The 27051-nt window shown below is 44.4% G+C and overlaps 1 protein-coding gene across 1 annotated transcript in view; it reads left to right on the top strand.

Moving 5' to 3' along the window:
* The first annotated feature begins 359 nt into the window (after positions 1-359).
* Positions 360-27051, top strand: part of LOC139418470 (roundabout homolog 2-like) — a 120204-nt gene continuing 93512 nt past the window's right edge. Inside the window, exons 1-2 of the mRNA XM_071167941.1 lie at positions 360-488; positions 7920-8246. Coding sequence (XP_071024042.1) covers positions 434-488; positions 7920-8246 — 382 coding nt within the window. The 5' untranslated portion in view covers positions 360-433. The remainder of the gene's footprint in view (positions 489-7919; positions 8247-27051) is intronic.

The following is a 27051-nucleotide window of genomic DNA, read 5'->3' as shown; positions in this document are numbered from 1 at the left end:
ATTCATTCGAAGTGATATTTAAAATCATGGTCATTCTGACTATTTCTAATCTATATTGAGTGTTTGCCTCGCTTTGGACACTTTTAGCTGGACGGAACATTGCATGAAATAGGCTCTGGGAGGTCGGGGCGATGTTATGAGACGAGCACATCGTTGCTCTGCGCGGTTGGTGTCTGCTTGGTGAGACACCCAGCTATAAACATTATGTATGGAGAAGTAGGCTGCCCATCCGGTGCGCTCTTTGAGAGAAAACATGAAGTCGTCTCGTGAATGATTTCGTTGTACACTTCACGATAAACAACTGTATTAAAAGTCCATATTTCATGTTCAAAGAACCAAAACTATTGAGAGTCGGACAATCTGCAAGATAAAGAAGTCTATCGGACAAATCTGTGTGCAGATAAACCGTGGACGGTTACTACAGTATGCCAGAATGGGTCTACTACGGTTTTTATTTTTCTGTGGACTATTGCACACCCAAATCAACGGTAAGTCCTGATATCTTAACCTTGATTTGGTCTACACGATTAACTTTCTAATACAAACATAGCGTTTTCCTGTTTTTCGTTTTCCATCTCCCCGTTTGATTAGACCACCTGCAGTAACAACAGTATTTTGCATCAGTTGTTCCGTTTATTCCTCATTTCAAAACGTTGGAAAAGACAGGTGAAAAGGGGTTGCACGTGTGGTCTCCCATTGCGCGCTCAATGAGTTCCAGCGTGCCGGGATTGCTCCTTTCAACTTGGCTTTGCAGCACACCTGACTATTTTACGAGCAACATATTGTCTCTGTGTTATTTGATCGATTTGTTGAAATTGATGAACAGTCATAATAATGAATCATGTATACATATGCTTGGTTTGGGGGTTCCTGATTAATTCCAAAGTTCATTAATTTAATCTTCCTAATTGATATCATGCACGTATATCATTAGGGAGGATATGAAAGGTTTAACTTTGCCCTTGGCTGATAATTTAATGCAGCAGTTATTCAGATTTAATTTAATGACATTCTGTGCATGGTTATGAATTGCCCATAGGTGACTCACATATTCAATAGGTGTCCGTTTTCGATTTATTGTCATCTTTTTTACATATATAATAAGTTGTCATCCCAACATTTTCAAATTTCATAGACACCATTGATGTCCTTCTAACAGCTTCTTAACAGCTTCTTAATAGCTTCTAAAGAGGAAGCTGTTGTGTTGGTGCATCTATATGCAGGTGGACCCTGAACATCAGAAGACTTGTGTCATGCCCAGTTGATTTGGGTTCTGATATGCAGCTGGTGGAGTTTAGATCCTTTGTCTGAAAAGTAGCAAAACTTGTCATGGAGACTATTATGCTGAATGATCTTATGGTCCTTTGATTTGTTTTGGTTTGTAATATGTGGACACTGTGTCCCCTGGTCACAGAACATACTGTAAGCACTGTCTGTCCCTTGAGGACAACTCATAACCGTGTTGTCCCCCACTGGACATGCAGCTGTTGTTGATTATTATGTCCACATTGAGAGCATTGATTTGGTGAAAAAGGAGGTTGGTGCCCCAAGGCGTGGGGGATGTCCCAATGGCTGTTGACTTCTATATACACTGGTGCCCACCCCATTGCTTATTCTACATGGATTTTTTTTTAAAACTCATATACCTTTACAATTGGGAAGCATGTGTTATACTGTGCGTTAAGTGTCTACGGTCCGTTAAAGTCTCTCTCTCTCTCTCTCTCTCTCTCTCTCTCTCTCTCTCTCTCTCTCTCTCTCTCTCATTCTTTCTCTTTCTCTCTCACGCTCTCTGTCTCTCTCTCTCTCTCTCTCTCTCTCTCTCTCTCTCCATTGATTTGCCACTCTTTTCTTTCTAACTTTGTTAAGTTGGGTTTGAGGTTTGGACTGCCTATGCATGTGTGTTAGTGTTGTGCGTGAAAGAGGGTGACATGGTGGGGTTAGTAGAGGATTTTAGGCACAAGGCCATGGGCAATTACCATTTGTTTGACTGTCTGTGAGTGCTTAAATGAGCAAGGTCTTGGCAGCGCTGTGTGAATGAAAGTAAGCCTGAGATTAAACAGGAAAATGACGAGACGTCGCCAAGTCACAGAGAAAGACACTTTATCATCATCTGCCTGGATTGGAGAGTTTGGCTTGAATAAACCTTGTAGTACTGCAGAATTTTCCCATTGTCCAAGAGGGTCAATAATCATTAGTCTATATGTGACTTACCATCTGGATTCGAAATTGTGTTTTTTACATTGAATAATAGTGGAGACTCAGAGTTAGAAAATGGTATATCATACACTTCAGTTGAGGAACAATTGGAAAGTAATTCTGCTTTGAAAGATGATAAACTTGTAACCCCTCTTGAGAAAATGGCCCTTGAATGTTTTGGTACACCTGATGGAGAGCTCTTCTTTGTCTACACCCACTCAAAATCATTCACAGCTTTAGCACCACCCATCTCTTTAAGGATTCACATGTGAGGCCATGTGCTAAACAATGTGAGTAGTGTAGTAAACAACCAAAGATTTCAAGACTAAAAGTGGTAAAAGTAGTAGCCTACAATGAGGAAAAACTTCAGGTAAAAATACACTCTATCTAGTCCTTGGCCCTATATCCTAAACTGACTTTGGTGCAGGTCATGTTGTTCTTCACATTACCGTCTCTGGCAAACACACACTATATAAAATACAATCTAAGTGTATTTGTCACATGCACAGGATACAGAAGGTGTAAACAGTACAGTGAAATGCTTACTTGTATACTACTAACATTACCAATACAAACTGATTGTCATAGCAGTAGTATGAATCTGCAGGTAGCTAAAGCTAGCCAACTAGGTTCAAGGCTAGCTAGCCAAAGTTAGGCTATAACTAGCAATGCAAATAGTTTTTTCTGATTAGAATAAAACTACTACACAGATCATACTCTTAACATGAGCTAGCAAGCCAGTAAGCTAATGTTCGCTCGCTAGCTAACAGTATTCTTTAACTTGCAATGAAAATGACTTCCTGACAAAATTAGAAACGTATAATATCTGAAAATGTAGCTAGACTCTTACCCGTATACATGGATGAATGCTTCACGGCAGACTGGAACCATTTAACTCTGTTTTGTTAATAGCTACATCTTGTTTTGCCATCGTTGTGTCAAGTCATTCCGGTTCACATTGACCGTGGCATGTGCAGAAAAATACCCCATCACAACTTTTTCCAACTGCTCTGTCAATAGCGCCTGCTAAATTCAGGGCATCAATGTTGTTGAGAAAAGTAACAAAACTTTTGTAGTTCTTGATGACTAACGTTATATCTTCCAAAAACCAGAGCTAGAAAGGATTATCAGCACATACTGAGCAGCTCACGTTATTGACAGAGTCGTGCTACAAGGTAGATCAATCCAAACGCATCTTCCGGCATGTCCAGCCCATACATTATCTCATCCAGTCATGGCTAGCGGGAAGGTTCCTGTCTTTTTCTGTGGCTAAACCAACTTGGCTCGTAATTTACAGATGGAATACACATTTGTTATTAAGGCACATGAAAGTTCACATATTCCAGAAGGCATTTCTGCCAAAAAAACACAAAACCACGTTAAAATGCCTCTTGTGAAGTAGTGAAATGCGACATACACCTAGCTTAATAAAACAGGTCACATATTCAGTCAATTCCTGATAAGTGGACATTGGGTAAGTGCAAACACTGAAAGTGCACAGTGCAGTTCACCAGTCAGCAATTCAAATGCATTTATACGTTATAAAAGTATAATTGTACTTGCACTGTAGCTACAAAGGACATTATGATTTGTGAAAATTAGTACAGTGTGTTGATAATATCAGTGGTTGGTGATGGTATTACTATAACCATTCTTGCTGACTGGGTTCTCTCAGTACACTTCGCTTTATGAATGTTCCAGCCAGCAGCTATGTACAGTAGGAGAGGGATGTCAGCCGAAATGGATGTGACAGTTGATATGGTCAAAGTTAAAGTGCAGAAGGAGATAGTGGTGTTTTCATATGTTTTTATGTCGCCAGATTTCAGCTAAATCCCAGTCAAGCGTATCTATGGCATTACTGCTTTCAGACAGCCACTGCGTTGCTGTCGCCTGGGCGTACAGTTTTACCTCAGAGAGGGAGATAAGGTAACGAGTAATGAGTTTGTCAAGACCATGGCTGCTCTGTTGGGGAAAACGTTATCTCAGAAAGTTCAGGTTGTTGGAAGATCTTTATTCAGGGCTAAATCCACCAGTGGAAGCCATTGTTATAGTGAGCAAACCACTCCTCATACAATGCAAGGCTGCAGTAGAGTAAGCCCTTGGTGGTTTTAATCAGCATTAGTCTGTTTCAGTTTCTGTACTGCTCTCAGGACTTGGGTGAAACTGAGTGCATGAATTGCGTAGGCAGTTCCATGAACAAGCTCATTGAACGACTAATGAAACGAAAAGCGTTTTTGAGAGCAGAGATCTTTGGTTATGTGTGATTTTATGATTGTGGTTATAGCTGAATGGATCCAGCCAGCCAGCCCCCATTAGGGCCATTAAACACTAGGTGGAGGTGGGTGTGGGGGAGGAAGGTGGAGCGAGCGGAAGAGAGAGTAAGTTAGACAGGCAGGGAGTCGGCACACTTGAGTAGGCTGGGTATTGGGAATCATCTGAGAGTGGCCTTATGGAGTGTGGTGTCCCAGGGAGAACAGTGGCTGGCAGCTTCACTCAGTTTGCGACGGAGGGAGCCTGCCAGTCACAAGGCTTTAGAAAATCCATCTATTGGAATGGGAAGAGTCAACTGGATTTAGGAAGGTGGAATTGGATTGATTTAGTGAATTTTTACCAGATGCCAATACAAATAGCACTAGCAAAGATGTGTGTGTACTTGAAAGAGCGGCAGATGCAGAAAACTAAACCTATTACTAAAACATATAATTCTGTCATGGCTCAGCTAGTCTCATCATCCAACAAAAGGCTATAGCTCGCTCCCAGGTTACCCTCTTAAGTACGTACTCCCATCCTTACACAGAGAGACAGAGTACTGTTTGTAATATCTCATTTATCTCCTTAAGAGTAATGATAGAATCATGTCGTGTGGTGTTGCCTCACTGCGTCGCCGACACAGACAAGGGGAGAAGAGGAGGGTTATGGGTACTGGGTAGGGCTGGAGGCAGTCATGGGAGCAATAATTTTTCCTCCACTTCCAACCGACACACCACACGAGGAATGCGTTCCTGTTGACTTGTTCACGGTGACATCCAACCCTGGAAGAGGGACAGAGAAACAGACTACTCATTCACCCAGGAGACAAAGACACACATACACTGTACATTTAGATGTCCATGCTGTTATATATCCTAACAGGCACACATGTGCCTACTTGAAGACTCAATTAGAATTAGAGACCGACGTTCACAATTGTTTCCACAGTTACTCACAGTTACTCATAATTAGAGGTCGGCCAATACCGATACCGATTATTGGAGGACCAAAAAAAGCCGATACCAATTAATCGGCAGATTTTTATATATATTTGTAATAATGACAATTATAATTATATACTGAATGAACAATAAACACTTTTATTTTAACTTAATATAATACATCAATAAAATCAATTTAGACTCAAATAAATAATGAAACATGTTCAATTTGGTTTAAATAATGTAAAAACAAAGTGTTGGAGAAGAAAGTAAAAGTACAATATTTACCATGTAAAAAAGCTAACGTTTCAGTTCCTTGCTCAGAACATGAGAACATATGAAAGCTGGTGGTTCCTTTTATCATGAGTCTTCAATATTCCCAGGTAAGAAGTTTTAGGTTGTAGTTATTATAGGAATTATAGGACTATTTCTCTCTATTTCATTTGTATTTCATATACCTTTGACTATTGGATTTTCTTATATGCACTAATCTCGGGAGTTGATAGGCTTGAAGTCATAAACAGAGCAATGGTTGAAGCACAGCGAAGAGCTGCTGGCAAATGCAGGAAAGTGCTGTTTGAATGAATGCTTAGGAGCCTGCTGCTGCCTACCACTGCTCAGTCAGACTGCTCTATCAAATATTAAATCATAGACTTAATTATAATATAATAACATACAGAAATACAAGGTCCTTAATATGGTCAAATCCGGAAACGATCATTTCGAAAACAAAACATTTATTCTTTCAGTGAAATACGGAACTGTTCCGTATTTGATCTAATTTAAATGTACCTTTATTTAACTAGGCAGGTCAGTTAAGAACAAATTCTTATTTTCAATGACGGCCTAGGAACAGTGGGTTAACTGCCTGTTCAGGGGCAGAACGACAGATTTGTACCTTGTCAGCTCGGGATTGCAACCTTTCGGTTACTAGTCCAATGCGCTAACCACTAGGCTACCCTGCCGCCCCTAATGGGCGGCATCCCTAAGTCTAATATTGCTGTTACATTGCATAATCTTCAATGTTATGTCATAATTATGTATAATTCTGGCAAATTAATTACTGTCTTTGTTAGGAAGAAATGGTCTTCACACAGTTCGCAACGAGCCAGGCAGCCCATACTGCTACATATACCCTGACTCTGCTTGCCCAGAACGCAAGAGAAGTGAGACAATTTCCCTAGTTAAAATACATTTATGTTAGCAGGCAATATTAACTAAATATGCAGGTTTAAAAATATATACTTGTATATTGATTTTAAGAAAGGCATTGACGTTTATGGTTAGGTACACATTGGTGCAATGACAGTGCTTTTGAATGTGCTTTTTAAATCATCACCCGTTTGGCAAAATAGGCTGTGATTCGATGATAAGGCACCACATTGATTATATGCAACGCAGGACAAGCTAGATAAACTAGTAATATCATCAACCATGTGTAGTTAACTAGTGATTATGTTAAGATTGATTGTGTTTTATAAGATACGTTTAATGCTAGCTAGCAACTTACCTTGGCTCCTTGCTGCACTCACATAACAGGTAGTCAGCCTGCCACGCAGTCTCCTCGTGGAGTGCAATGTAATCGGCCATGATCGATGTCCAAAAATGCAGATTACCGATTGTTATGAAAACTTGAAATCAGCCCTAATTAATCGGCCATTCTAATTAATCGGTCGACCTCTACTCACAATCAACACTATAAAAGCGCTCGCATATTAGTTTCGGTTTGCTCCTAGCAGAACTCGGCTAGGCGAAGTGGACGTATGTGCCTCGCATGCTCCCTTAAAAGACTGTCGCTTGAGAGATTATATAAAAGCGACAATATTACTGTTTGTCCCTCTTGAGATGCCGTAGCAACAACATAGCCATTATGCACTTCCTCAAAATAGTCGGAAGGAATCTAAAATAAATCAAGAAATCGGGAAATCCTTTTGACATTTTTGCAGAGGTCTTAGTTGTGCAATTTTACATCCTACTAAAATCTTTGGTGCAGTATTTGTCAAGTGAAAAAATGTTAATGAAAACTAGTTGAATAACAACAAACACTTCATTGAAGTATCCCGTCCATAGTTCCCTCTCCTTGGAGTAGTACTGTTGACCAATCACCGAACGCAAGGGTGTAGACTTCAGCTACCAAACTTCGACTTGCCTCAAGTAAAATATGTGTGTGCTCGAAATAGCCGAAAAACCCCTACGGAACACCAAAACAATAAAAAACGTCACAAAAAACCTTTACCCACTCACCACCCAGCGGCATCTAAGAGGAACAGAGCCTTTGACAGAGTGTGTAAATTAAAAAGCTAATTAGCGATAATCACTCCCTGGCTCCTGTCTGTCAGTGTGGATATTCAGGCTTGTGTTTTGTGGTGACATGGTGTGTGTGCTCCCTGTCAGGGCCTGGCTCTCATTTATAGGCTTTTTTCTCAGACAATCATCAATCCAGCCTTATCGATATTGTCAGGTGGTATTACTGAACATATTATGTGGTCGTATGTGTAGCAAATCATTTTTTCTCCTCTACTCTCCTCTCAGGATCTCGTCTTCGTCAGGATGACTCCCCTCCCCGGATAGTGGAGCACCCTTCTGACCTCATTGTGTCCAAGGGGGAGCCAGCCACCCTCAACTGCAAGGCGGAGGGGCGTCCTGCCCCCACGGTGGAGTGGTACAAGGACGGGGAGCGTGTGGAGACGGACCGGGACAACCCCCGTTCCCACCGCATGCTGCTGCCCAGCGGCTCCCTCTTCTTCCTACGTATCGTCCACGGCCGACGCAGCAAGCCAGACGACGGCAGCTACGTGTGTGTGGCCCGTAACTACCTGGGGGAGGCAGTGAGCAGAAACGCATCATTAGAAGTAGCATGTAAGTCCCACAACTATCTATTTTATGGATGAGTGCCATGAAGTTGGAGAGATAGGCCCCATTGGCCTAGCTGTGTTGCCTTTGTGTATGTGTTAATGATGCTGTTATTGCAAACTCAAAGATATGACCATAAAAATGATATTAGTAACACATTTACATGTTTTATGGGTGGCAATATTACGATCATAACTTCAAGTTATGTAGAAGCATAATTATAGAGAATAATTGCAGAGAATAATGCTGTGTTGAATAATGAAATGTGTGTGTGTGTGTGTGTATTCATACGTTTGCGCGTGCATGTGTTTCTAGACCTATAGGCTCTCTATATAGTGGTCCCTATAGGTCTTAAGAGTGTGACAGCAGCTTGATTTATTGATGGCCATTACTGGGGTCCTAAGAGACTGAATGAAAAAATCATGATAAATTGGTGAAGTCTCTAGATTGTTATTTTATTTGCATTTGACGTTGTGTACTTCCTCTGCCCCTCGCTGGGAAGTTAATGTGGTCTCTGAGGTGGGAGAGGTTGATGTTAAATGATGTGTTGAATTTTTCCGTGCTTTGGAGGTGACTATATGTATGTAGGGGATAGAGGTTAGGGTGTTATATGGAAGGAGCATACATCTCTGTTGAGGGATGGGGACTGAGCCCACATGTAAAATGTGTGGCTGTCATCATCTGTGTAACTTGACCTGACCTATTTGCCTGATCCTTGTGGGCGCATGTTTGTGTGCCTTCCATCTTCTATATTCCTCTTTGCGTGTGTTCTTGTGTGCACCGTGCACGTGTGTGCAATCCTCCATTCGTGTGTGTGTGTGTGTTTGTGTGTGTACATAGTTAAAAAGACCTGTTTGAGTGACCTTTGTGAGCGATGCGTGGGTAGAGCTGAACATCGCTCCAGGCAGTGAGAGCAGGATTTCACCCAAGTTATTCTCTCCTTCCTCCGTTCTTCCTGCGCCCAGCCAACACTTTCCCTGTGTAGGAAACAAGAGCTCTGGGCTATTCACATCGCCATTATGTGTTAAACTGAACTGATTCCTCGACATTAACATACCACACAGCACACACATTCTGATCACTCACAGCAAACGCCTAAGAAACAATGGAAATATATGAAAATAAGAATGATATGTAATTATTCATTTATTACATTCACATACATTATAGACTGGGGGGTTTGCAGTGTGTTTTTAAGTTGGGGTCTTAAGGGAAAGTATGACCCGATGACTTCAGTGTGGTGTACACTTTCCTCCCTGGGGTGAGAGGAGAGGTGAGGAGAGAGGGGGGGTTCCCTCCATTTTGTCCTCCCTTAAATCTGTCATCAGGCATCTGTCTTGCTGTCTGTGCCCTGGGCAGGACCATTTCTAGCTTTTTGGGGGCCCTAAGAGAGATTTGCCAAGGGATGGAGAAAATATTTAGCAGTTTTAAAACACATTTCCTGCAATTCTACACATTTTGCCATGACTTATGCCATGTTCTTATGATATCTGAGTGAGTGACGAACAAATACAATGAGGGCCCCTGGAGGTCAGGGCCTCTAGGCCTTGGGTGCTCGGTCAGTAATTCAGAACTGATTACTACAAGGTTTAGATCGCTGGCTAGACTAACTTACCTAGTCATCTATAAAATGTTAGCTGATATGGGATAACTGAGTGACTGTCAGTGACTGACATAACAAAAGGAAAACTGCTGATATATCGAAATTATACATTGTCTATTCTACTATCCTAACTAACAGCAAGTTGAGACCCCGACTGACCCCCTAAAAAACATATTGGGGGTTGGGGCCCCCTAGTGGCCACGGGGCCCTAAGCAGCCACTTATGTTGCTTATGCCTAGAAACGGCACTGGCCCTGGGGTCAGTGGTGGAGCAGAGTTATAGAGGTATGGTCCAGTTTTGACGCTGGTGGATTTGTGTGTGGCATGAGCCCGGGAGACAACCCTCTCACTCAAACCCAACAGCTGCTGGATGAAGACGAAACCTGAGAACTCGGTGTCTCCTTATGCACCTCATCTCTTCTCTCCCCCACCCTCTCCACCTTCCCAACTCCCTTCCCATATCACTCACTTTCCTCCTTCTATCCTTTATTCCCCTGTACTCTTCTCCTCCTCCTCCTGCTGTTTCCTCTGCCTGGTTTGTAATCAATACTGCCCTGCTGTCCTGGGAAAGGATTATGGGTGAAGAGCCGCAGGATATCTGAGACACACATCGGTTCTCCAACTAGACAGCTGTGTGTGAGAGTGTGAAGTGTGTGGTGGGAGGGAAGAGTGTGTGGTGGAAGGGAAGTGTGTGTAAGTAGGAGGGGGATGTGCTGGCTTGCCATTTTTATTGTTGTTTAAAAAAAAAAGATGATATATTGTGGATGAATTCACATATAGAACATATTTTAAATCATTTTGGATTAGTGTGCTGTAGGAGAATAGGAACCCTGGAGATCCTCAAGGAACCCCTGGAGTTCATCAATGAACTATTGCTAGTCAATGGTTCAAATTTGCACCTTCGGTTAGTTGAGGGGTTCTTGGAAGAACCTTTAATGGTTCAATGTTGCAATGGGTTCCTTGAGGTACACTGAAGTGGAGGCATGGCTTAGGAGGGGCGTGGCTTTAAGATATACATTTTTTGGCCACCCGTTAGAGTAAATGCCATTCCTGTTAATAGGTTTTGTTGTATTGTCGTCACATATTAAGGTTGAACACTGACAGTTTCGTAGTTTCAGTGAGGCTAACATAGGTGTATGAGTTCCTCAGAAGCCAATGCAAATCCCAAAGTTAGAATAGTTACCACTTTATTACTGTGCGTAATCAGCAATGTTATTCATATTATATTAGAATATGTAATATGCATAAATATTCAAGGAACAAATGTAACATGACCAGAAATGACATTTATGACTAAAAATAACTACAGTATCTGAAAGCCACACCTCTAATCTGTTAGGCCGCACCTCCAATTTGAACTACGCCCATCACAAAAAGGTTCCAATTTGAACCTTTACAATAGGGGTTCCTCGAAGACCCTTTTCAGAGGGGTTACTCGAGGAACCTTTTTCAACTGGAAAGGTTCCGCCGGTGTGGCAGCACTAAAGGTTCTTCCAGGCACTTTTACCTCTAAGAGTGTTTGGCATTTCATGCAATTGTGTTAGAGACAGCAAAAACGTAAGGCTTTACCTTTGCCCGGCCTTTTCCCAGTTCTGATATTGTTTTTGACACCCTTTTTCAAGTCTCTGAATAATAGCCCTGGCCTTAACTCTAAATGCCATTACACGAGTCCCATTAGACATCAATTGTACTTAAGTTAAATACACACTCTCCCTTCTCTGAGTTGCACATAGTGAGGAAGCTCTAATTGAGATGCTAATCAGATAGTTATGTCTCTGGGTGTGAAACTGCTCGAAGCGATCCCTCCTGGGGCTCTCATGCATTATTGTTGGTTCATAGGAACATAGATGAAATAGTACTATTTAATTGAGACTTTTTGAGTTGTTGACTAAAGAGCAGTATTACCATGAGGTGTTATTTCATGTGCCACCTGAGACACAGCTTTAGTCTTGTTGTGCCTCGAGGACAAGTGGATCAGGTCTGAAGAGGACATAGTGTGTTTCTGCCACTGTTACACAGTGTCGGTACGGTGTCGGCAAGCTCCTGCTGTTTTGTCAGAACAGCCAGAGATGATTTGAATAACAATCATCACCTGCTTTCGATGTCAGCAACACCCAGACATGCAACCTCCCAGACACCACACCGCCCGCTCCAACACTTCAGCTGAACTCTATTTCAGTTATAGCGTTATAACCCCCACAAACACCCCTCTGACCCCCAACCCCCTGCAGACAGCTCTAATGGGAGTGACTGGCTGCTGATGGGATTAGGAGTAGCTATAATAAGTGACTGAATCACATTAATGATGATGTGTTGAGAGAGGAGGGGGGGGGTGTTGATTGGTATAAATAATTCACAAACAGACCCCCCACCCACTCACCCCCTCCCCTCTGTACACTCCTCTGGCTATTAGAAGAGTAGCCAGACAGACAGACAAACATCAATCAATAAACCCTCATCGTCCCAGACAGATAGCCAGACAGACAGACGGTTAGGATAAACGCCTGGAGTGGTCAGATGTTTTGGCTTGCACACAATGTACAATATTGCATAGTGTGATGGTGTGTATGGATAGAGTGGACTAACATGCTGAACACAACGCTCGCGTCGCGGGCGCTCACGTTGCAAAATAAATTCAAACATACATGTTATTCAGTTATTGCACCCTCACTGCTCGCGCGCACCAACGAGCATCTGCGTTGCCAAGCACTATAGCCTCCACATTGACTCTGACCGCTACCCCCTGTATATAGCCTCCACATTGACTCTGTACGCTACCCCCTGTATATAGCCTCCACATTGACTCTGTACGCTACCCCCTGTATATAGCCTCCACATTGACTCTGTACCAGTACCCCCTGTATATAGCCTCTACATTGACTCTGTACGCTACCCTCTGTATATAGCCTCCACATTGACTCTCTATCGGTACCCTCTGTATATAGCCTCCACATTGACTCTCTATCGGTACCCTCTGTATATAGCCTCCACATTGACTCTCTATCGGTACCCTCTGTATATAGCCTCCACAGTTTATTTTAGTAAATACTTTCTTAACACCTTTTTTTCTTAAAACTGCATTGTTGGTTAATGTCTTGTAAGTAAGCATTTCACTGTAAGGTAATACCTGTTGTATTCGGCGCATGTGACAAATAAGATTTGATTTGATTGCGTTGGTAGATCATGCAGTACTATATTAGAGTGTGGTGCTGAGTTAGTGATTTGATCAACAATCATTCAGCACACTTGTGATAAGTGACATGGTGAGATTATGGTTGTGGTTGGACCGTAGCAGTGCCGCTAGGAAGAATGTATGTATGGGTATTTGGCACCCAGCCAGCTCTCATTAATCATAGGTCCCAGTCTCTCACACTGACATCTCCAGACCTGCTGGCCGCCAGCCCCAGCACTAGCTCCAGCCCCATGCCATGCCTCCCTGTGTGTCCTGGGAAGGTGTGGGGACATGTCCTGTGAGAGGACAGGGTGGCCTGAGAGTGGAGAAAGGCCACAGCCAGTCAACAGACACCCCTCTCATATACTAGTCCCCTTCCGCCTCCCAACTGTCAAGCCTATATCAAGCTTGTGTTGAGAATCGAGGTCAAAGTTGAGTGAACTCGGCTTGGCCACCTTGCACTTCCTGACAGTTTCAAATGTCAGAGGACCTTGTCGTCCATGGCAATGCTGTCACTGTGTGGGCTAGTCACCCGCTTAAGAGCTGGGGTACAAAACCAGTGATAGAGTGGTCTTTGCACAGTATACCACACTAGGAAGAAGTGAGTTTAGGTAGTTTAACATTGGGAGTGTGTACTGTACCTTTGATAAGGGAAGCAACCTCTCCAGTACAAGCACAGTGCAGAAGAAAATATAGTGATGCATAAGAATACATTTGCTTAAAATAAAGTTCCTGAGAGACTAAGAGGTGTGTGGGTAAGAAATGATGGAACGCTCTCTCAACTCATCTTTTTATGATGATTAACTGACAATGGGATGGAAGGGACCCGCCTGTACAGTCAGCACTTTGAGTTTACAATAGCTATAAAGCAACAATCAGACTAACAATCTGAGAGTGATTGTAAGAGTGTGTGTGTGTGTGTGTTTAGTTGTGAGTGTGTACGTGAGTATGTGTGTGTACTTGAAAAGTTAGGTGAAACGGAGGCAGAGGTGGTTTGGGCACAGGGCCATGCACAGACCTTTTTTGTTACGTTCTTTCAAAATCGAACCCAGAAGCAGACCAGGACAAGGAGAGTAGGAAGAAGGTGAGTATTTATTTACAAGTGAATGTGAATGGGTAGATATATCCATGTGGCGTAGCGGGCAGCGGTGGTGAGTTGATGGGAGTAAATAGGTGGATCCAATGGGGTAGCGGAATCCTCCGACGACCAGGCGGGAATGGGGTAAATGATCCGGGTGAGTAACTGAAGACAGAACAAACGGAGGTAAGTTTAAGGCAAGCAATACGTAAAAAAACAACAAAACAAATTCTATCCAACTTGAGGCTGATACTATGTCACAACATACTGTTCATGGCTAACGATCCAGCAGGGAATGGATGTCAGGTCCGGGCTTATGAAGAGGAGAGATGATGATCAGGACCAGGTGTGCAGATAGCTGATGGGATACAGGTGCGGGTAATCAGAACTCCCAACTGGCTACATTGCCCGGCAACCAGACAGGGTGCGTTCCAGGACGCCGGAAAAAAACACTCCAGGACAGAACACAGGCAAAAAACAGACTCAGGAAACGGGATTCGTGACATTTTTAGGGGCAAGGTGCTGAAACTGAGAAAAGTGGAGAAAAAAACAAAGACTTTCATAAGTCTTATCTCAAAATCCACATCATACCAACTGCGTCTGTAGTGAATATTTTAACATTGTTGAGCATTGGACTATTTATTTCTGCAACAACACACTCACTCATCACAAACATGATTGACTTTAGGAAAAGAAGGTGAGGTATCAGCTGATCATTGATGTTGATGATTGATGTAAATCTGCTAGTTAGCTAGCGTGTGATTTATCGTCAATGCCCTTAAATAATAACTTCATAATATTCTAACTTGTGATGTATGGCTGGCTGGCTAGTGGCTTGTGTGGATATTTTAGTATATAGTGGTTAGCTGGTCTAGACTACCTGTGTGGCTGCTGCCGACCTCTCACTCAACGTCAACAAAACAAAGGAGATGATCGTGGACTTCAGGAAACAGCAAAGGGTGCACCCCTCGATCTACATCGACTTAACCTCAGTTGAGAAGGTGGAAAGCTTCAAGTTCCTCGGTGTACAGATCACTGACAAACTGAAATGGTCCACCCACACAGACAGTGTGGTGAAGAAGGCGCAACAACGCCTCTTCAACCTCAGGAGGATCAAGAAATTTGGCTTGTCACCCAAAACCCTGACAAACTTTTACAGATGCACAATTGAGAGCATCCTGTCGGGCTGTATCACAGCCTGATATGGCAGCTGCACTGCTCTCAACCACAAGGCTCTCCAGAAAGAGGTGACTTCTGCACAACGCATCACCGGGGGCAAACTACCTGCCCTCCATGACACCTACAGCACCCGATGTCACAGGAAGGCCAAAAAGATCATAGAGGACATCAACCACCCGAGCCACTGGCTGTTCACACCACTATCATCCAGAAGGCGAGGTCAGTACAGGTGCATCAAAGCTGGGACCGAGAGATTGAAAATAAGATTCTATCTCAAGGCCATCAGACTGTAAAACAGCAATCACTAACACAGAGAGGCTGCTGCCTACATTGAGACCCAATCACTGGACACTTTAATAAATGGATCACTAGTCACTTTAAACAATGCCACTTTAATAATGTTCACATATCTTACAGTACTCATCTCACATGTACAGTATATACTGTATTTTATACCATTTACTGCACCTTGCCTATGACACTTGGCCATCGCTCATCCATGTACTCATATGTACATATTCTCATTCACCCCTTTAGATCTCTAAGGAGATGATTGTGGACTACAGGAAAAGGAGCAGTGAGCACGTCCCCTTTCTCATCGACGGGACTGTAGTGGAGCAGGTTGAGAGCTTCAAATTCATTGGTGTCCACATCAACAACAAACTAGATTGGTCCAAACACACCAAGACAGTCATGAAGAGGGCACGACAAAGCCTATTCCCCCTCAGGAAACTAAAAAGATTTGGCATTGGTCCTGAGATCCTCAAAAGGTTCTACAGCTGCAACATCGAGAGCATCCTGACCGGTTGCATCACTGCCTGGTACGGCAATTGCTCGGCCTCTCGACCACAAGACACTTCAGAGGGTAGTGTGTACGGCCCAGTACATCACTGGGGCAAAGCTGCCTGCCATCCAGGACCTCTACACCAGGCGGTGTCAGAGGAAGGCCCTAAAAATTGTCAAAGACCCCAGCCACCCAGTCTTAGACTGTTCTCTCTACTACCGCATGGCAAGCGGTACCGGAGTGCCAAGTCTAGGACAAAAAGGCTTCTCAACAGTTTTTACCCCCAAGCCATAAGACTCCTGAACAGGTAATCAAATGGTTGTCCGGACTATTTGCATTGTGTGCCCCCACAACCCCTCTTTTACGCTGCTGCTACTCTCTGTTTATCTTATATGCATAGTCACTTTAACTATACATTCATGTACATACTACCTAAATTTTCCCCGACCAACCAGTGCTCCCGCACATTGGCTAACCGGGCTATCTGCATTGTGTCCCACCACCCGCCAACCCCTCTTTGTAGGCTTCTGCTACTCTCTGTTCATCATATATGCATAGTCACTTTAACGATAACTACATGTACACACTACCTCAATAAGCCTGACTAACATGTGTCTGTATAAAGCCTTGCTACTCTTTTTTCAAATGTATTTTTACTGTTGTTTTATTTCTTTACTTACCTACACACACACACACACACACACACACACACCTTTTTTTCTCGCACCATTGGTTGGAGCCTGTAAGTAAGCATTTCACTGTAAGGTTTACACCTGTTGGATTCGGCGCACATGACAAATAAACTTTGATTTGTGTTTATTAGGTAGTTGTTGGGGAATTGTTAGATTACTTGTTAGATATTACTGCACTGTCGGAACTAGAAGCACAAGCATTTCGCTACACTCGCATTCACATCTGCTAACCACGTGTATGTGCCCAATACCATTTGATTAGATTTGATTTGCGGAAGGGATGGAGTTAGGGTGGAGCGAGGGTCATTGTTGCAGCCGCTCCTCTCTGTCTTTCTGATAAGAATGTAAACCAAGTGTTAATCAAATGTTTTGCTGCTGTGGGCAGTACTATTAATATTTAAACTACGTAGCTAGCTACACACCCTTGAGTGCTAATCGCATCTCAAGCCATGATGTTTTGATACCGGGCGTGTGCAATCTCAAAAAGACGCAACCTGGCACCCGCAAGCTCTGTTCAGGGCAGACCAACAGGTACAACCAACGGATGGGCTGGAGGGTGCTGAACTTGATGATGTCACGACGACTTGCAGGCAATGGGTTCAGAACAACAACAACAAATCTTAATATAGCAAGAATAATTATAACACCACCCAAAAGGGCACTTGGAGAGTGGGAGGCACAGATTGACTCATATCTGTGCACATGCCTGATTGGGCATGTCCCTGGAACACATTTGCAGCATGTTTTAAGTTTTATGCAACATCTTTTTGAGTGTGGACCATCACACTTTTTTTTGCATATTTTCTTGGCCAGAGAGAATGAGCTAAGGGGCTAGCATCTGGTGCTAACTGGACCATGCTAAGTCCTTGGAGAGATGTGCATGACTTTGTTCAAGTAAGTTGGCTAAAGGCTAGCATCTGGTGTTAATTGGACCATGCAAAACCCTTTATGAGCTCTGCTGCACCTTCTTACAGTTGGTTAGCATAGGGCTGGCTGCGTATGGTGTGAACTAGCATGGTAACTTGTCGTGTTGTGTATTGTGTTGGTCCACTCCTTTGACATTACTAGCTGGGATGTAACCTACACTAGAAATTACCCTAGGGTCATTGATAGTTTTTGATCTACGTAAAAAGGAAAAGATGATATTTTTTCATTTTCTTAGTCCCTGTTTCCCTATCCTCTTCTGTCTTAAAGCGTGTCTTCCCCGTGGGACTGTGAACCTCTCCCCACCTCCCCACCTTCTCACTTCACATAAAGTGTTAGGCTATATCCGTGAGTGATATTAGCATGGATGTAGCTAGCTGCAGCTGGGAGTTCATTGCGGCTGTGTTCTCTGAGAAGGCTTGTTTAACGATGCAAGGCTGACTGCACCACTGCCCCAGTGCCTCAGCCATCTATCAGTGGGCTAAAGTGTGTTTAGAGGAGCCTCCCTTCTCTCTCTCTCTCCCTCTCTCCTGCAGTGCAGTACCTTCCGCCATGTCAATCGGACGGCTAACCCAGGGCAGACGATGACTTTATCCCTTCTTCTATCTCTATTGGTTAATCTCATATGGTATTATTCAGTTATCGATTAGCATTCCATTTATCTTGGTGAAAACAGAATCATATTATAGAGGGAAGAGGATATCTTTAATTAATGAAGTAGCTACTGGTATCCGGAGGACAAAGGTACAGTTATACAGACCAGAATACTTTTGGTCTTGTGCTTCTTTTTCCAGACTTGCTGACTTGCTGTGTGTGTAGAGGCAGGGAGTCAGGCATGTGTTAGCCTGCAAAGTCAATCAGAGCTTCATTAAAGAGCTAAATGAGTTTGTATGGATTTAATAGGTGACCTGCCCACCTGGGCTGTATTGAGCCGATTCAACAGGGCCCTTGGCCCCCGACTCTGGTCCACAGGGAAATTAAATACTTTGCAAAGAGGCCAAGGTAATAGCTGGGGTTAATAGTTTCTATTTGGTCTTAGTACGACGGCTAATTAGTTAATCAAAGTCATGGTCCTCTATTGTGGTGCCATGCACAACATGCATAAACGCAAAGAAATACACATGTAGAACCGTTAATGTACTCCTTTATGTACCGTCCAGCTGTTTTGTCCATGTGTGTATTAGCGTCTACATATGAATATGTTTGTCCCTGTGATTGTATATAGGTGTACTTTTACATTTGCATCCGTGTGCGTGCTTGCGCATATGCATTTGTGCTTGTCTATATGTGGGTTTGCGTTAATGCATGTTTACTGTATGTGGCCCCTGAGAGCAGTGTGTGAGTGGGCTGTGGTCTGTCGTAGTTGCTGCATTACAGTTGTGATTGAGGTGCAGACTAAAGGGCCCAGCAGGAGACGGCGTGATGTATTGAATGGCTTTGCCATGGATGAGAGACTTTGGAGGTTCAGTTAAACAATAAGACGTCCATTCAGGAGGAGACAGGCTCATTAGAGACTTGGTATGAGGGAGGGAATGGGCATGTACAGGCAATTTACTTCCCAAGAAGTGATAATGAAGGGTGAAAAAAGTAACCAGCAAAGGACTAGATTAAAGCTTTGTCTTGTATAATAAGAGTAGAACTTGTGGGCACCACCGTAGTGGGGAATTGTTTATTTTTGATTAATTAAAGACATTGTTATTACAGCTTTTTTTCACTATACCATGAAAACACATGTGGTACTGGACAGAGCCTTTCATGCTACATGTAAGACATTCACAAACAAACATGTCCATTCATGACATAATGCCCCTAACTTTGTTCCCCTATCTCCCTTCTTCCTCTCACCCCCCCCCCCCCCCCTGTACTCTTCCTCCTGGCTCGCTGGGGGTAAGACAGGAGAGAGGAGAGAGAGAGAGGGAGAGAGAGAGAGAGAGAGAGAGAGAGAGAGAGAGAGAGAGAGAGAGAGAGAGAGAGAGAGAGAGAGAGAGAGAGAGAGAGAGAGAGGAGCATCTGCACTCTCAGCCAGAGGAGCTCCATAGTGACTGCATTATTCATGTGCCCTACCCTACAAACCTCTGTTATCTAGGGCAACCTCCTGTTCCACTCTGACTGCTCAGTGTCACACCCGGTACTGTACTGCACAGGGCTTCTTGTGGTCTAGCTTAGTCATTCAGCTCCATCACAGCAGACCATTTGGCATCAGACACTCTCACCCTCCCATTCACAGAGAGGAGGGAGACCCAGGGAAAGGACAGCATTAGGGTGACATCAGACTTCTACAGTGCATCCCCTTCACTGAGTAAAACATCAGCGAGTTTGATTAATTAATGAGATCCACTGCACAAACAGCACAGCAGTAGTATACTGTAGCTTTCTATGTCTTATATATCCTCTGCACTTTCACTCTTCTCCATCTATCTGTTTTCACTTTCTCTTTGACATACCAGGTTATTTTATGATGCAGGCCCCTGTGTAAGAGCAGAGGGAACAGCTTGATGTGGGCTGACAGCCTCTTGTTCCTGTCAGTCTCCAGCCCTCTGTGCTGCTCTCAAATGTGTGTCAATTCAATCTCCACCGCTATAGAGGAGGTAATTGGGACTGTGACAGCAAACAAGATTCTATCCACATCTCTCAATTAGCATGTTATCATCCCTCCATCACAGCATACAGTACACGCTGCTCTCCCTTGGGGCTAGTGGGGGCTAGCCATGGCGGCACGCTGCAGATGGGTGGAGCGGGTGGCGGGATTAGAGCCACTTGGGCATGTGTTAGCCCGGGGGGTATGCTGGCACCCAGACAGATACCACATCCTCCAACGAATCCTTCTTCACTCAACCCACTGAGCGCAGATTTCAGTTCAACGTCTAGTTTTGATTTACATTTGGTACAGTTGTCAACTAACGTGAATTCAATGTCAAATCAACAGAAAATATCACCATGTCGTTGGATTTAGGTTTTAAGTTTTGTAAAAAATAGACAAAATTTCCCTACGTTGATTACTTTTTTCAAATCCAATCAGTTTTCCACATTGATACAACATCAGCACCAGTGGTTTTAATGAGCATGGTATATTACATATTACAGCATATTGGATGACTGTCATTCATATTCCATTCACCCAGCTCAATGTAACAGCGATAGGTTTAGGCTATTACATGCTGCTCACATTTTCCCAGATACCCATCATGTTGCTGCTACAACCTAGCCTACGAATGAAAGTTGATGTGGGCCCACATCAAGCTCATCATTAAGCTCGAGGCCCTGGGTCTGAACCCCGCCCTGTGAAACTGGGTCCTGGACTGACTGATGGGCCGCCCCCAGGTGGTGAAGGTAGGAAACATCACCTCCACTCCGCTGATCCTCAATATTGGGGCCCCACAAGGGTGCGTGCTCAGCCCCCTCCTGTATTCCCTGTTCACCCATGAATGCGTGGCCCAGCACGCCACCAACTCAATCATCAAGTTTGTAGACGACACAACAGTAGTAGGCTTGAATACCAACGATGACGAGACAGCCTACAGGGAGGAGTTGAGAGCTCTGGGAGTGTGGTGCCTGGAAAATAACCTCTCACTCAACGTCAACAAAACAAGGAAGATGATCGTGAACTTCAGGAAACAGCAGAGGGTGCACCCCCCTATCTACATCGACGGGACCGCAGTGGAGAAGGTGGAAAACTTCAAGTTCCTTGGCGTACACATCATTGACGAACTGAAATGGACCACCCACAGAGGCAGTGTGGTGAAGATGGCGCAACAGAGCCTCTTCAACCTCAGGAGGCTAAAGAAATTTGGCTTGTCACCTAAAACCCTTACAAATTTTTACAGATACACAATTGAAAGCATCCTGTCGGGCTGTATCACAGCCTGGTACGGAAACTGCACCGTCCACAACCGCAAGGCTCTCCAGAGGGTGGTGCCCTCTGCCCTCCAGGACACCTACAGCACCCGATGTCACAGGAAGGCCAAAAATATCCTCAAGGACATCAACCACCTGAGCCACTGGCTGTTCACCCCGCTATCATCCAGAAGGCGAGGTCAGTACAGGTGCATCAAAGCTGGGAACGAGAGACTGAATAACAGCTTGTCTCTCAAGGCCATCAGACTGTTAAACAGCCATCACTAGCACATTAGAGGCTGCTGCCTATAGGCATAGACTAGGAATCACTGGCCACTTTAAGGAATGGAACAGTCATTTTAATCATGTTTACATATCTGGCATTACTCGTCTCATATGTATATACTGTATTCTATACTGTTCTGCTGTATCTTAGTCCGTTCCGCTCTGATATCACTCGTTCATATGTAAACTCAGCAAAAAAAAGAAACATCCTCTCACTGTCAACTGCATTTATTTTTAGCAAACTTAACATGTGTAAATGTTTTAATGAACATAACAAGATTCAACAACTGAGACATAAACTGAACAAGTTCCACAGACATGTGCCTGACAGAAATGTAATAATGTGTCCCTGAACAAAGGGGGGGTCAAATTCAAAACAGTCTGGTGTGGCCACCAGCTGCATTAGTACTGCAGTGCATCTCCTCCTCATGGACTGCACCAGATTTGCCAGTTCTTGTTGTGAGATGTTACCCCACTCTTCCACCAAGGCACGTGCAAGTTCCCGGACATTTCTGGGCGGAATGGCCCTAGCCCTCACCCTCTGATCCAACAGGTCCCAGACGTGCTCAATGGGATTGAGATCCGGGCCCTTCGCTGGCCATGGCAGAACACTGACATTCTTTTCTTGCAGGAAATCACACACAGAACAAGCAGTATGACTGGTGGCAATGTCATGCTGGAGGGTCATGTCAGGATGAGCCTGCAGGAAGGGTACCACGTGAGGTAGGAGGATATCTTCACTTTAACGCACAGCGTTGAGGTTGCCTGCAATGACAACAAGCTCAGTCCGATGATGCTGTGACACACCGCCCCAGACCATGACGGACCCTCCACCTCCAAATCAATCCCGGTCCAGAGTACAGGCCTCGGTGTAACGCTCATTCCTTCGACTATAAACGGAATCCGACCACAACCCCTGGTGAGACAAAACCTTGACTTGTCAGTGAAGAGCACTTTTTGCCAGTCCTGTCTGGTCCAGCGACGGTGGGTTTGTGCCCATAGGCGACATTGTTGCCAGTGATGTCTGGTGAGGACCTGCCTTACAACAGGCCTACAAGCCCTCAGTAAAGCCTCTCTCAGCCTATTGCAGACATTTTGAGCACTGATGAAGGGATTGTGCGTTCCTGGTGTAACTCGGGCAGTTGTTGTTGCCATCCTGTGCCTGTCCTGCAGGTGTAATGTTCGGATGTACCGATCCTGTGCTGGTGTTGTTACACGCGGTCTGCCACTGTGAGGACGATCAGCGGTCCGTCCTGTCTCCCTATAGCGCTGTCTTATGCGTCTCACAGTACGGACATTGCCATTTATTGCCCTGACCACATCTGCAGTCCTCATGCCTCCTTGCAGCATGCCTAAGGCACGTTCACGCAGATGAGCGTGGACCCTGGGCATCTTTCTTTTGGTGTTTTTAGTCAGTAGAAAGGCCTCTTTAGTGTCCTAAATTTTCATAACTGTAACCTTAATTGCCTACCGTCTGTAAGCCGTTAGTGTCTTAATGACCTTTCCACAGGTGCATGTTCAGTAATTGTTATGGTTCATTGAACAAGCATGGGAAACAATGTTTAAACCCTTTACAATAAAGATCTGTTAAGTTATTTTTATTTTACAAATTATCTTTGAAAGACAGGGTCCTGAAAAAGGGACTTTTTTTATATAGTCTTAAATTATTCCTACTTAGATGTGTGTGTTTTGGGTATATGTTGTGTAATTTGTTTGATATTACTTGTTCGATATTACTGCACTGTCGGAGCTAGAAGCACAAGCATTTTGCTACACCCGCAATAACATCTGCTAATCATGTGTATGTGACCAATACAATTTGATTTGATTTGAACGTTTACAACGTAGGTACACAGGTTGAGAGAAATTTGAGTAATCAAGGTGACAGATAGTGACACATTTGAATACCGCATTGCACACTCTTGCCTGCATCTAGCTGATCTGGGGTGTAACTTAGTCCAACAGCTACAAACGAGAGTTTCTATGCGACAAATTCAAGTTGGTTTATCCCCGTTCCGTTCCGTTTGCTTCCATTTAAGAAAGGTTTTTCAACAGGATCACACGCAAACACAGAACTAGCAGCCACATTTAAACACCACCATCACTTCTCTCGTTGTCTATATACATTTTTCTCGCATCTACACTCTCTCCTCCTCTCACCTTTTCCCGCTTGTGGACTTCAGCTGTCTGTGACCAGGCAAAGAACCCTTTCCAAGCCAAACCTTCATGCCATAACCGCTGAACGCTACACACAGCCTATATCATTGTCACCATATTAACGTCATAGTCAACATAGCTACTAGAACTAATGTGTTAGTGAACCCTCTACAATTATGCAGCACTGTGTACAGCAAGCAGTTTAGCAGTTATACCGGCGGGCCCCGGTGGCAATAAATGAATAAAACCAAAAGCTGTACCTTGACTTGGAAGAGTTCCAGTGTTGGATAGCCATAGCCAGCTAGCTAACATAGCATCCCTTTGTTTGAGCCAGGTTTTTGAGTAGGCTAAACTAGCTAGCTGCATTTGCTAGCTAAGTAAGTGAAAGTAATAATAACAACTGTATAGCTCTCTCTCTCTCTCTCTCTTTTGCTCCTCCTTAATTAGTTATTTCTCTCTCTTTGTATCGACTACACACCACAGGCCTCCCGGGTGGCGCAGTGGTTAAGGGCGCTGTACTACAGCGCCAGCTGTGCCACCAGAGACTCTGGGTCCGTGGGGCGACGCACAATTGGCCTAGCGTCGTCCAGGTTAGGGAGGGTTTGGCCGGTAGGGATATCCTTGTCTCATCGCGCACCAGCGACTCCTGTGGCGGGCCGGGCACAGTGCACGCTAACCAAGGTTGCCAGGTGCATGGTGTTTCCTCCGACACATTGGTGCGCTGTCTTAAGAAGCAGTGCGGCTTGGTTGGATTGTGTATCGGAGGATGCATGACTTTCAACCTTCGTCTCTCCCGAGCCCGTACGGGAGTTGTGGCGATGAGACAAGATAGTAGCTACTAACAATTGGATACGATGAAATTGGGGAGAAAAAGGGGTTAAAAAAAAAAAACTATACACCACATTTTATGCACTAAAGTGCTAGCTAGCTGTAGCTCATTCTCTGATCCTTTGATTGGGTGGACAACATGTCAGTTCATGCTGCAAAAGCTCTGATAGGCTGGAGGACATCCTCTGGAATTGTCATATTTACTGTGTAAGTCTATGGAAGGGGGTGTATTGAAGTCAATATTGAATTAAATATACCTAGAGGAGGACAGAAAATCTGTTGAAATGATGTAGAAAAATTGTTGAATCAACCAGTTTTTTCCCAGTGGGAATGCCCTCACCTTTTCATCTCTTTCCTTCATATACTCAGCATCCCAGTTGATCCCATCCCCCAGTCACACGTACAACCTCACGTCCTTGTTTCAGAGCTATCTCTGCATGTAGTCTCCCCTCACCATCCACAACCCTGCATTAATGCAGTACCCTCCTGCTTACACACATCTCTGCCGTGCTCTATCAACCCTCCCCGCTCCTGCATACCCTAACATAACCCCCCCCACCCCACCATCATATCCTCTCTCATCACTCCCTACCACTATAAAACCTTCATGGCCCCCATGACCTCCCCCTTTCCACCCCCTCCCGGCACCCTAATGCCCGCCTTAGTACCGTGCCAGTGTCCTACCCAGAGAGAAAGGGCACAGGGGACAAACACGCTAAGAGCCAGTCTGCAACCCGGGGCCTACCGCCTTGCAGTCCCCTGTCCTGCTCTGCCCAACCACAGGAGAAGCACAGCCTGCAGTGAGCCTATTAGAGACAGGGGAATCCAGATCTAAACAGCACAGTGAGGGCCAATGAGTCACTAGGCTACACCCCATGGTTGGCCAACATCATACCCACACTAAGCCCTTTGTGTTGTCTCTACCAGCCTTGACTAGAGACCATGGGATTAACTCATAAGCCCAAATAAGGTCAAATGGCTTTGATTTCATGGCAGGCCAGGAGTTGTCCATTTTGTTAGTTAAGGTACAGCTCAAACCAGAAGGGGACAAGATTAGTGTATGATAATGCTCTGATGGTTAGTGGGTTAGCTGTTAGCTGGGGCTCATGCTCCGCTGGGTAATGTGAACTTGGTCTTCTCTGCAGATGTATGCGTGGGGACTAGGACAGGGGACTGGGGCTGCAGAGTGACCGATAGAAGGGGCCTGAAAGTGGGGAATAATGTACAGTGAGTTCCTGAGCAGATGTTTCCACACATTGCAGTGGTCCCTGTGTTTGGCATCTGGGCTTTAATCTGGTCAATCAAGGGCATTCAGATTACTGAGGAGGGGTGGTGGGTATGGACCCTAGCTGTGTATGGAACCCCCCCCCCCCCCCCCCCCCTTCCCCGGAACTCACATGCACACCTTCAACCCCAGTACCACCTCAAACAGACACTCTCACAGCCCTACACACACAACATAGTTGGCAGATATCTGGCCTTCTCTTTTCTGTTGCTTCAACCAGTAGAGATATATGAGGACGTTATTTTCCCTTTCAATTATTGACTTTCTACATTATATCCCCCCCTCCTCTCTCTCTCTCTCTCTCTCTCTCTCTCTCTCTCTCTCTCTCTCTTCATTCCTCCTCCCCTCCTCGGGGCCCATGGCTGTCTTCCCACAAGTCATGTTCTCCTGGCTAGATGATGCGTGCATGTCTCTTGTGTCTTCTTGATGCTAACTCACACCGACGTTCGCACAGCATTGTGGGATGCCGCTCTCGGTCATATTTCACCACGGGATGTAATAATAATAATGATGATGAGGATGATGGTGATGAGGAACCTGAGGGGAATGCTTCTATTTTCTCCTCTTGTCAGTTTTATATCCATGTATTAATCAGTACATGGAGATAGGTTGGAGGATGAGCGGTGTGACAGAACCCGAATGATGCAGAGCTGCATGAATAACAGAGCTTCATATTTTTTAACTTCATACTTTTGTACCGCTTATCATCATCACCATTTCTCTCCTTAGCTCTCACCCGTTTCTCTCTTTACGGAGCACAGACAGTGTTTGGTTCATCTATGATATATTGTTGATGGAGTCTCTCCATCTCCACTGGTATTGATGTTTTCTGAAGCACTGCTACAGTCTGATATGTGATTTCCAAAACGGCACCCATTTGGCAGGAAACAGCTCTGCAGTGATTCAAGTCTCTCCTCTGTAACTCTTTCATGTTTGTTGATGTGCATCTCTCTTCCAATATTGCTCTTCCCTGGGCCCTTATATAGACACA

The sequence above is a fragment of the Oncorhynchus clarkii genome, chromosome 10 (genome assembly GCF_045791955.1).
Source record: "Oncorhynchus clarkii lewisi isolate Uvic-CL-2024 chromosome 10, UVic_Ocla_1.0, whole genome shotgun sequence".
NCBI lineage: Eukaryota > Metazoa > Chordata > Actinopteri > Salmoniformes > Salmonidae > Oncorhynchus > Oncorhynchus clarkii.
Note: the sequence above shows the minus strand (reverse complement) of the source record. Positions and strands in the feature narration are given on the sequence as shown.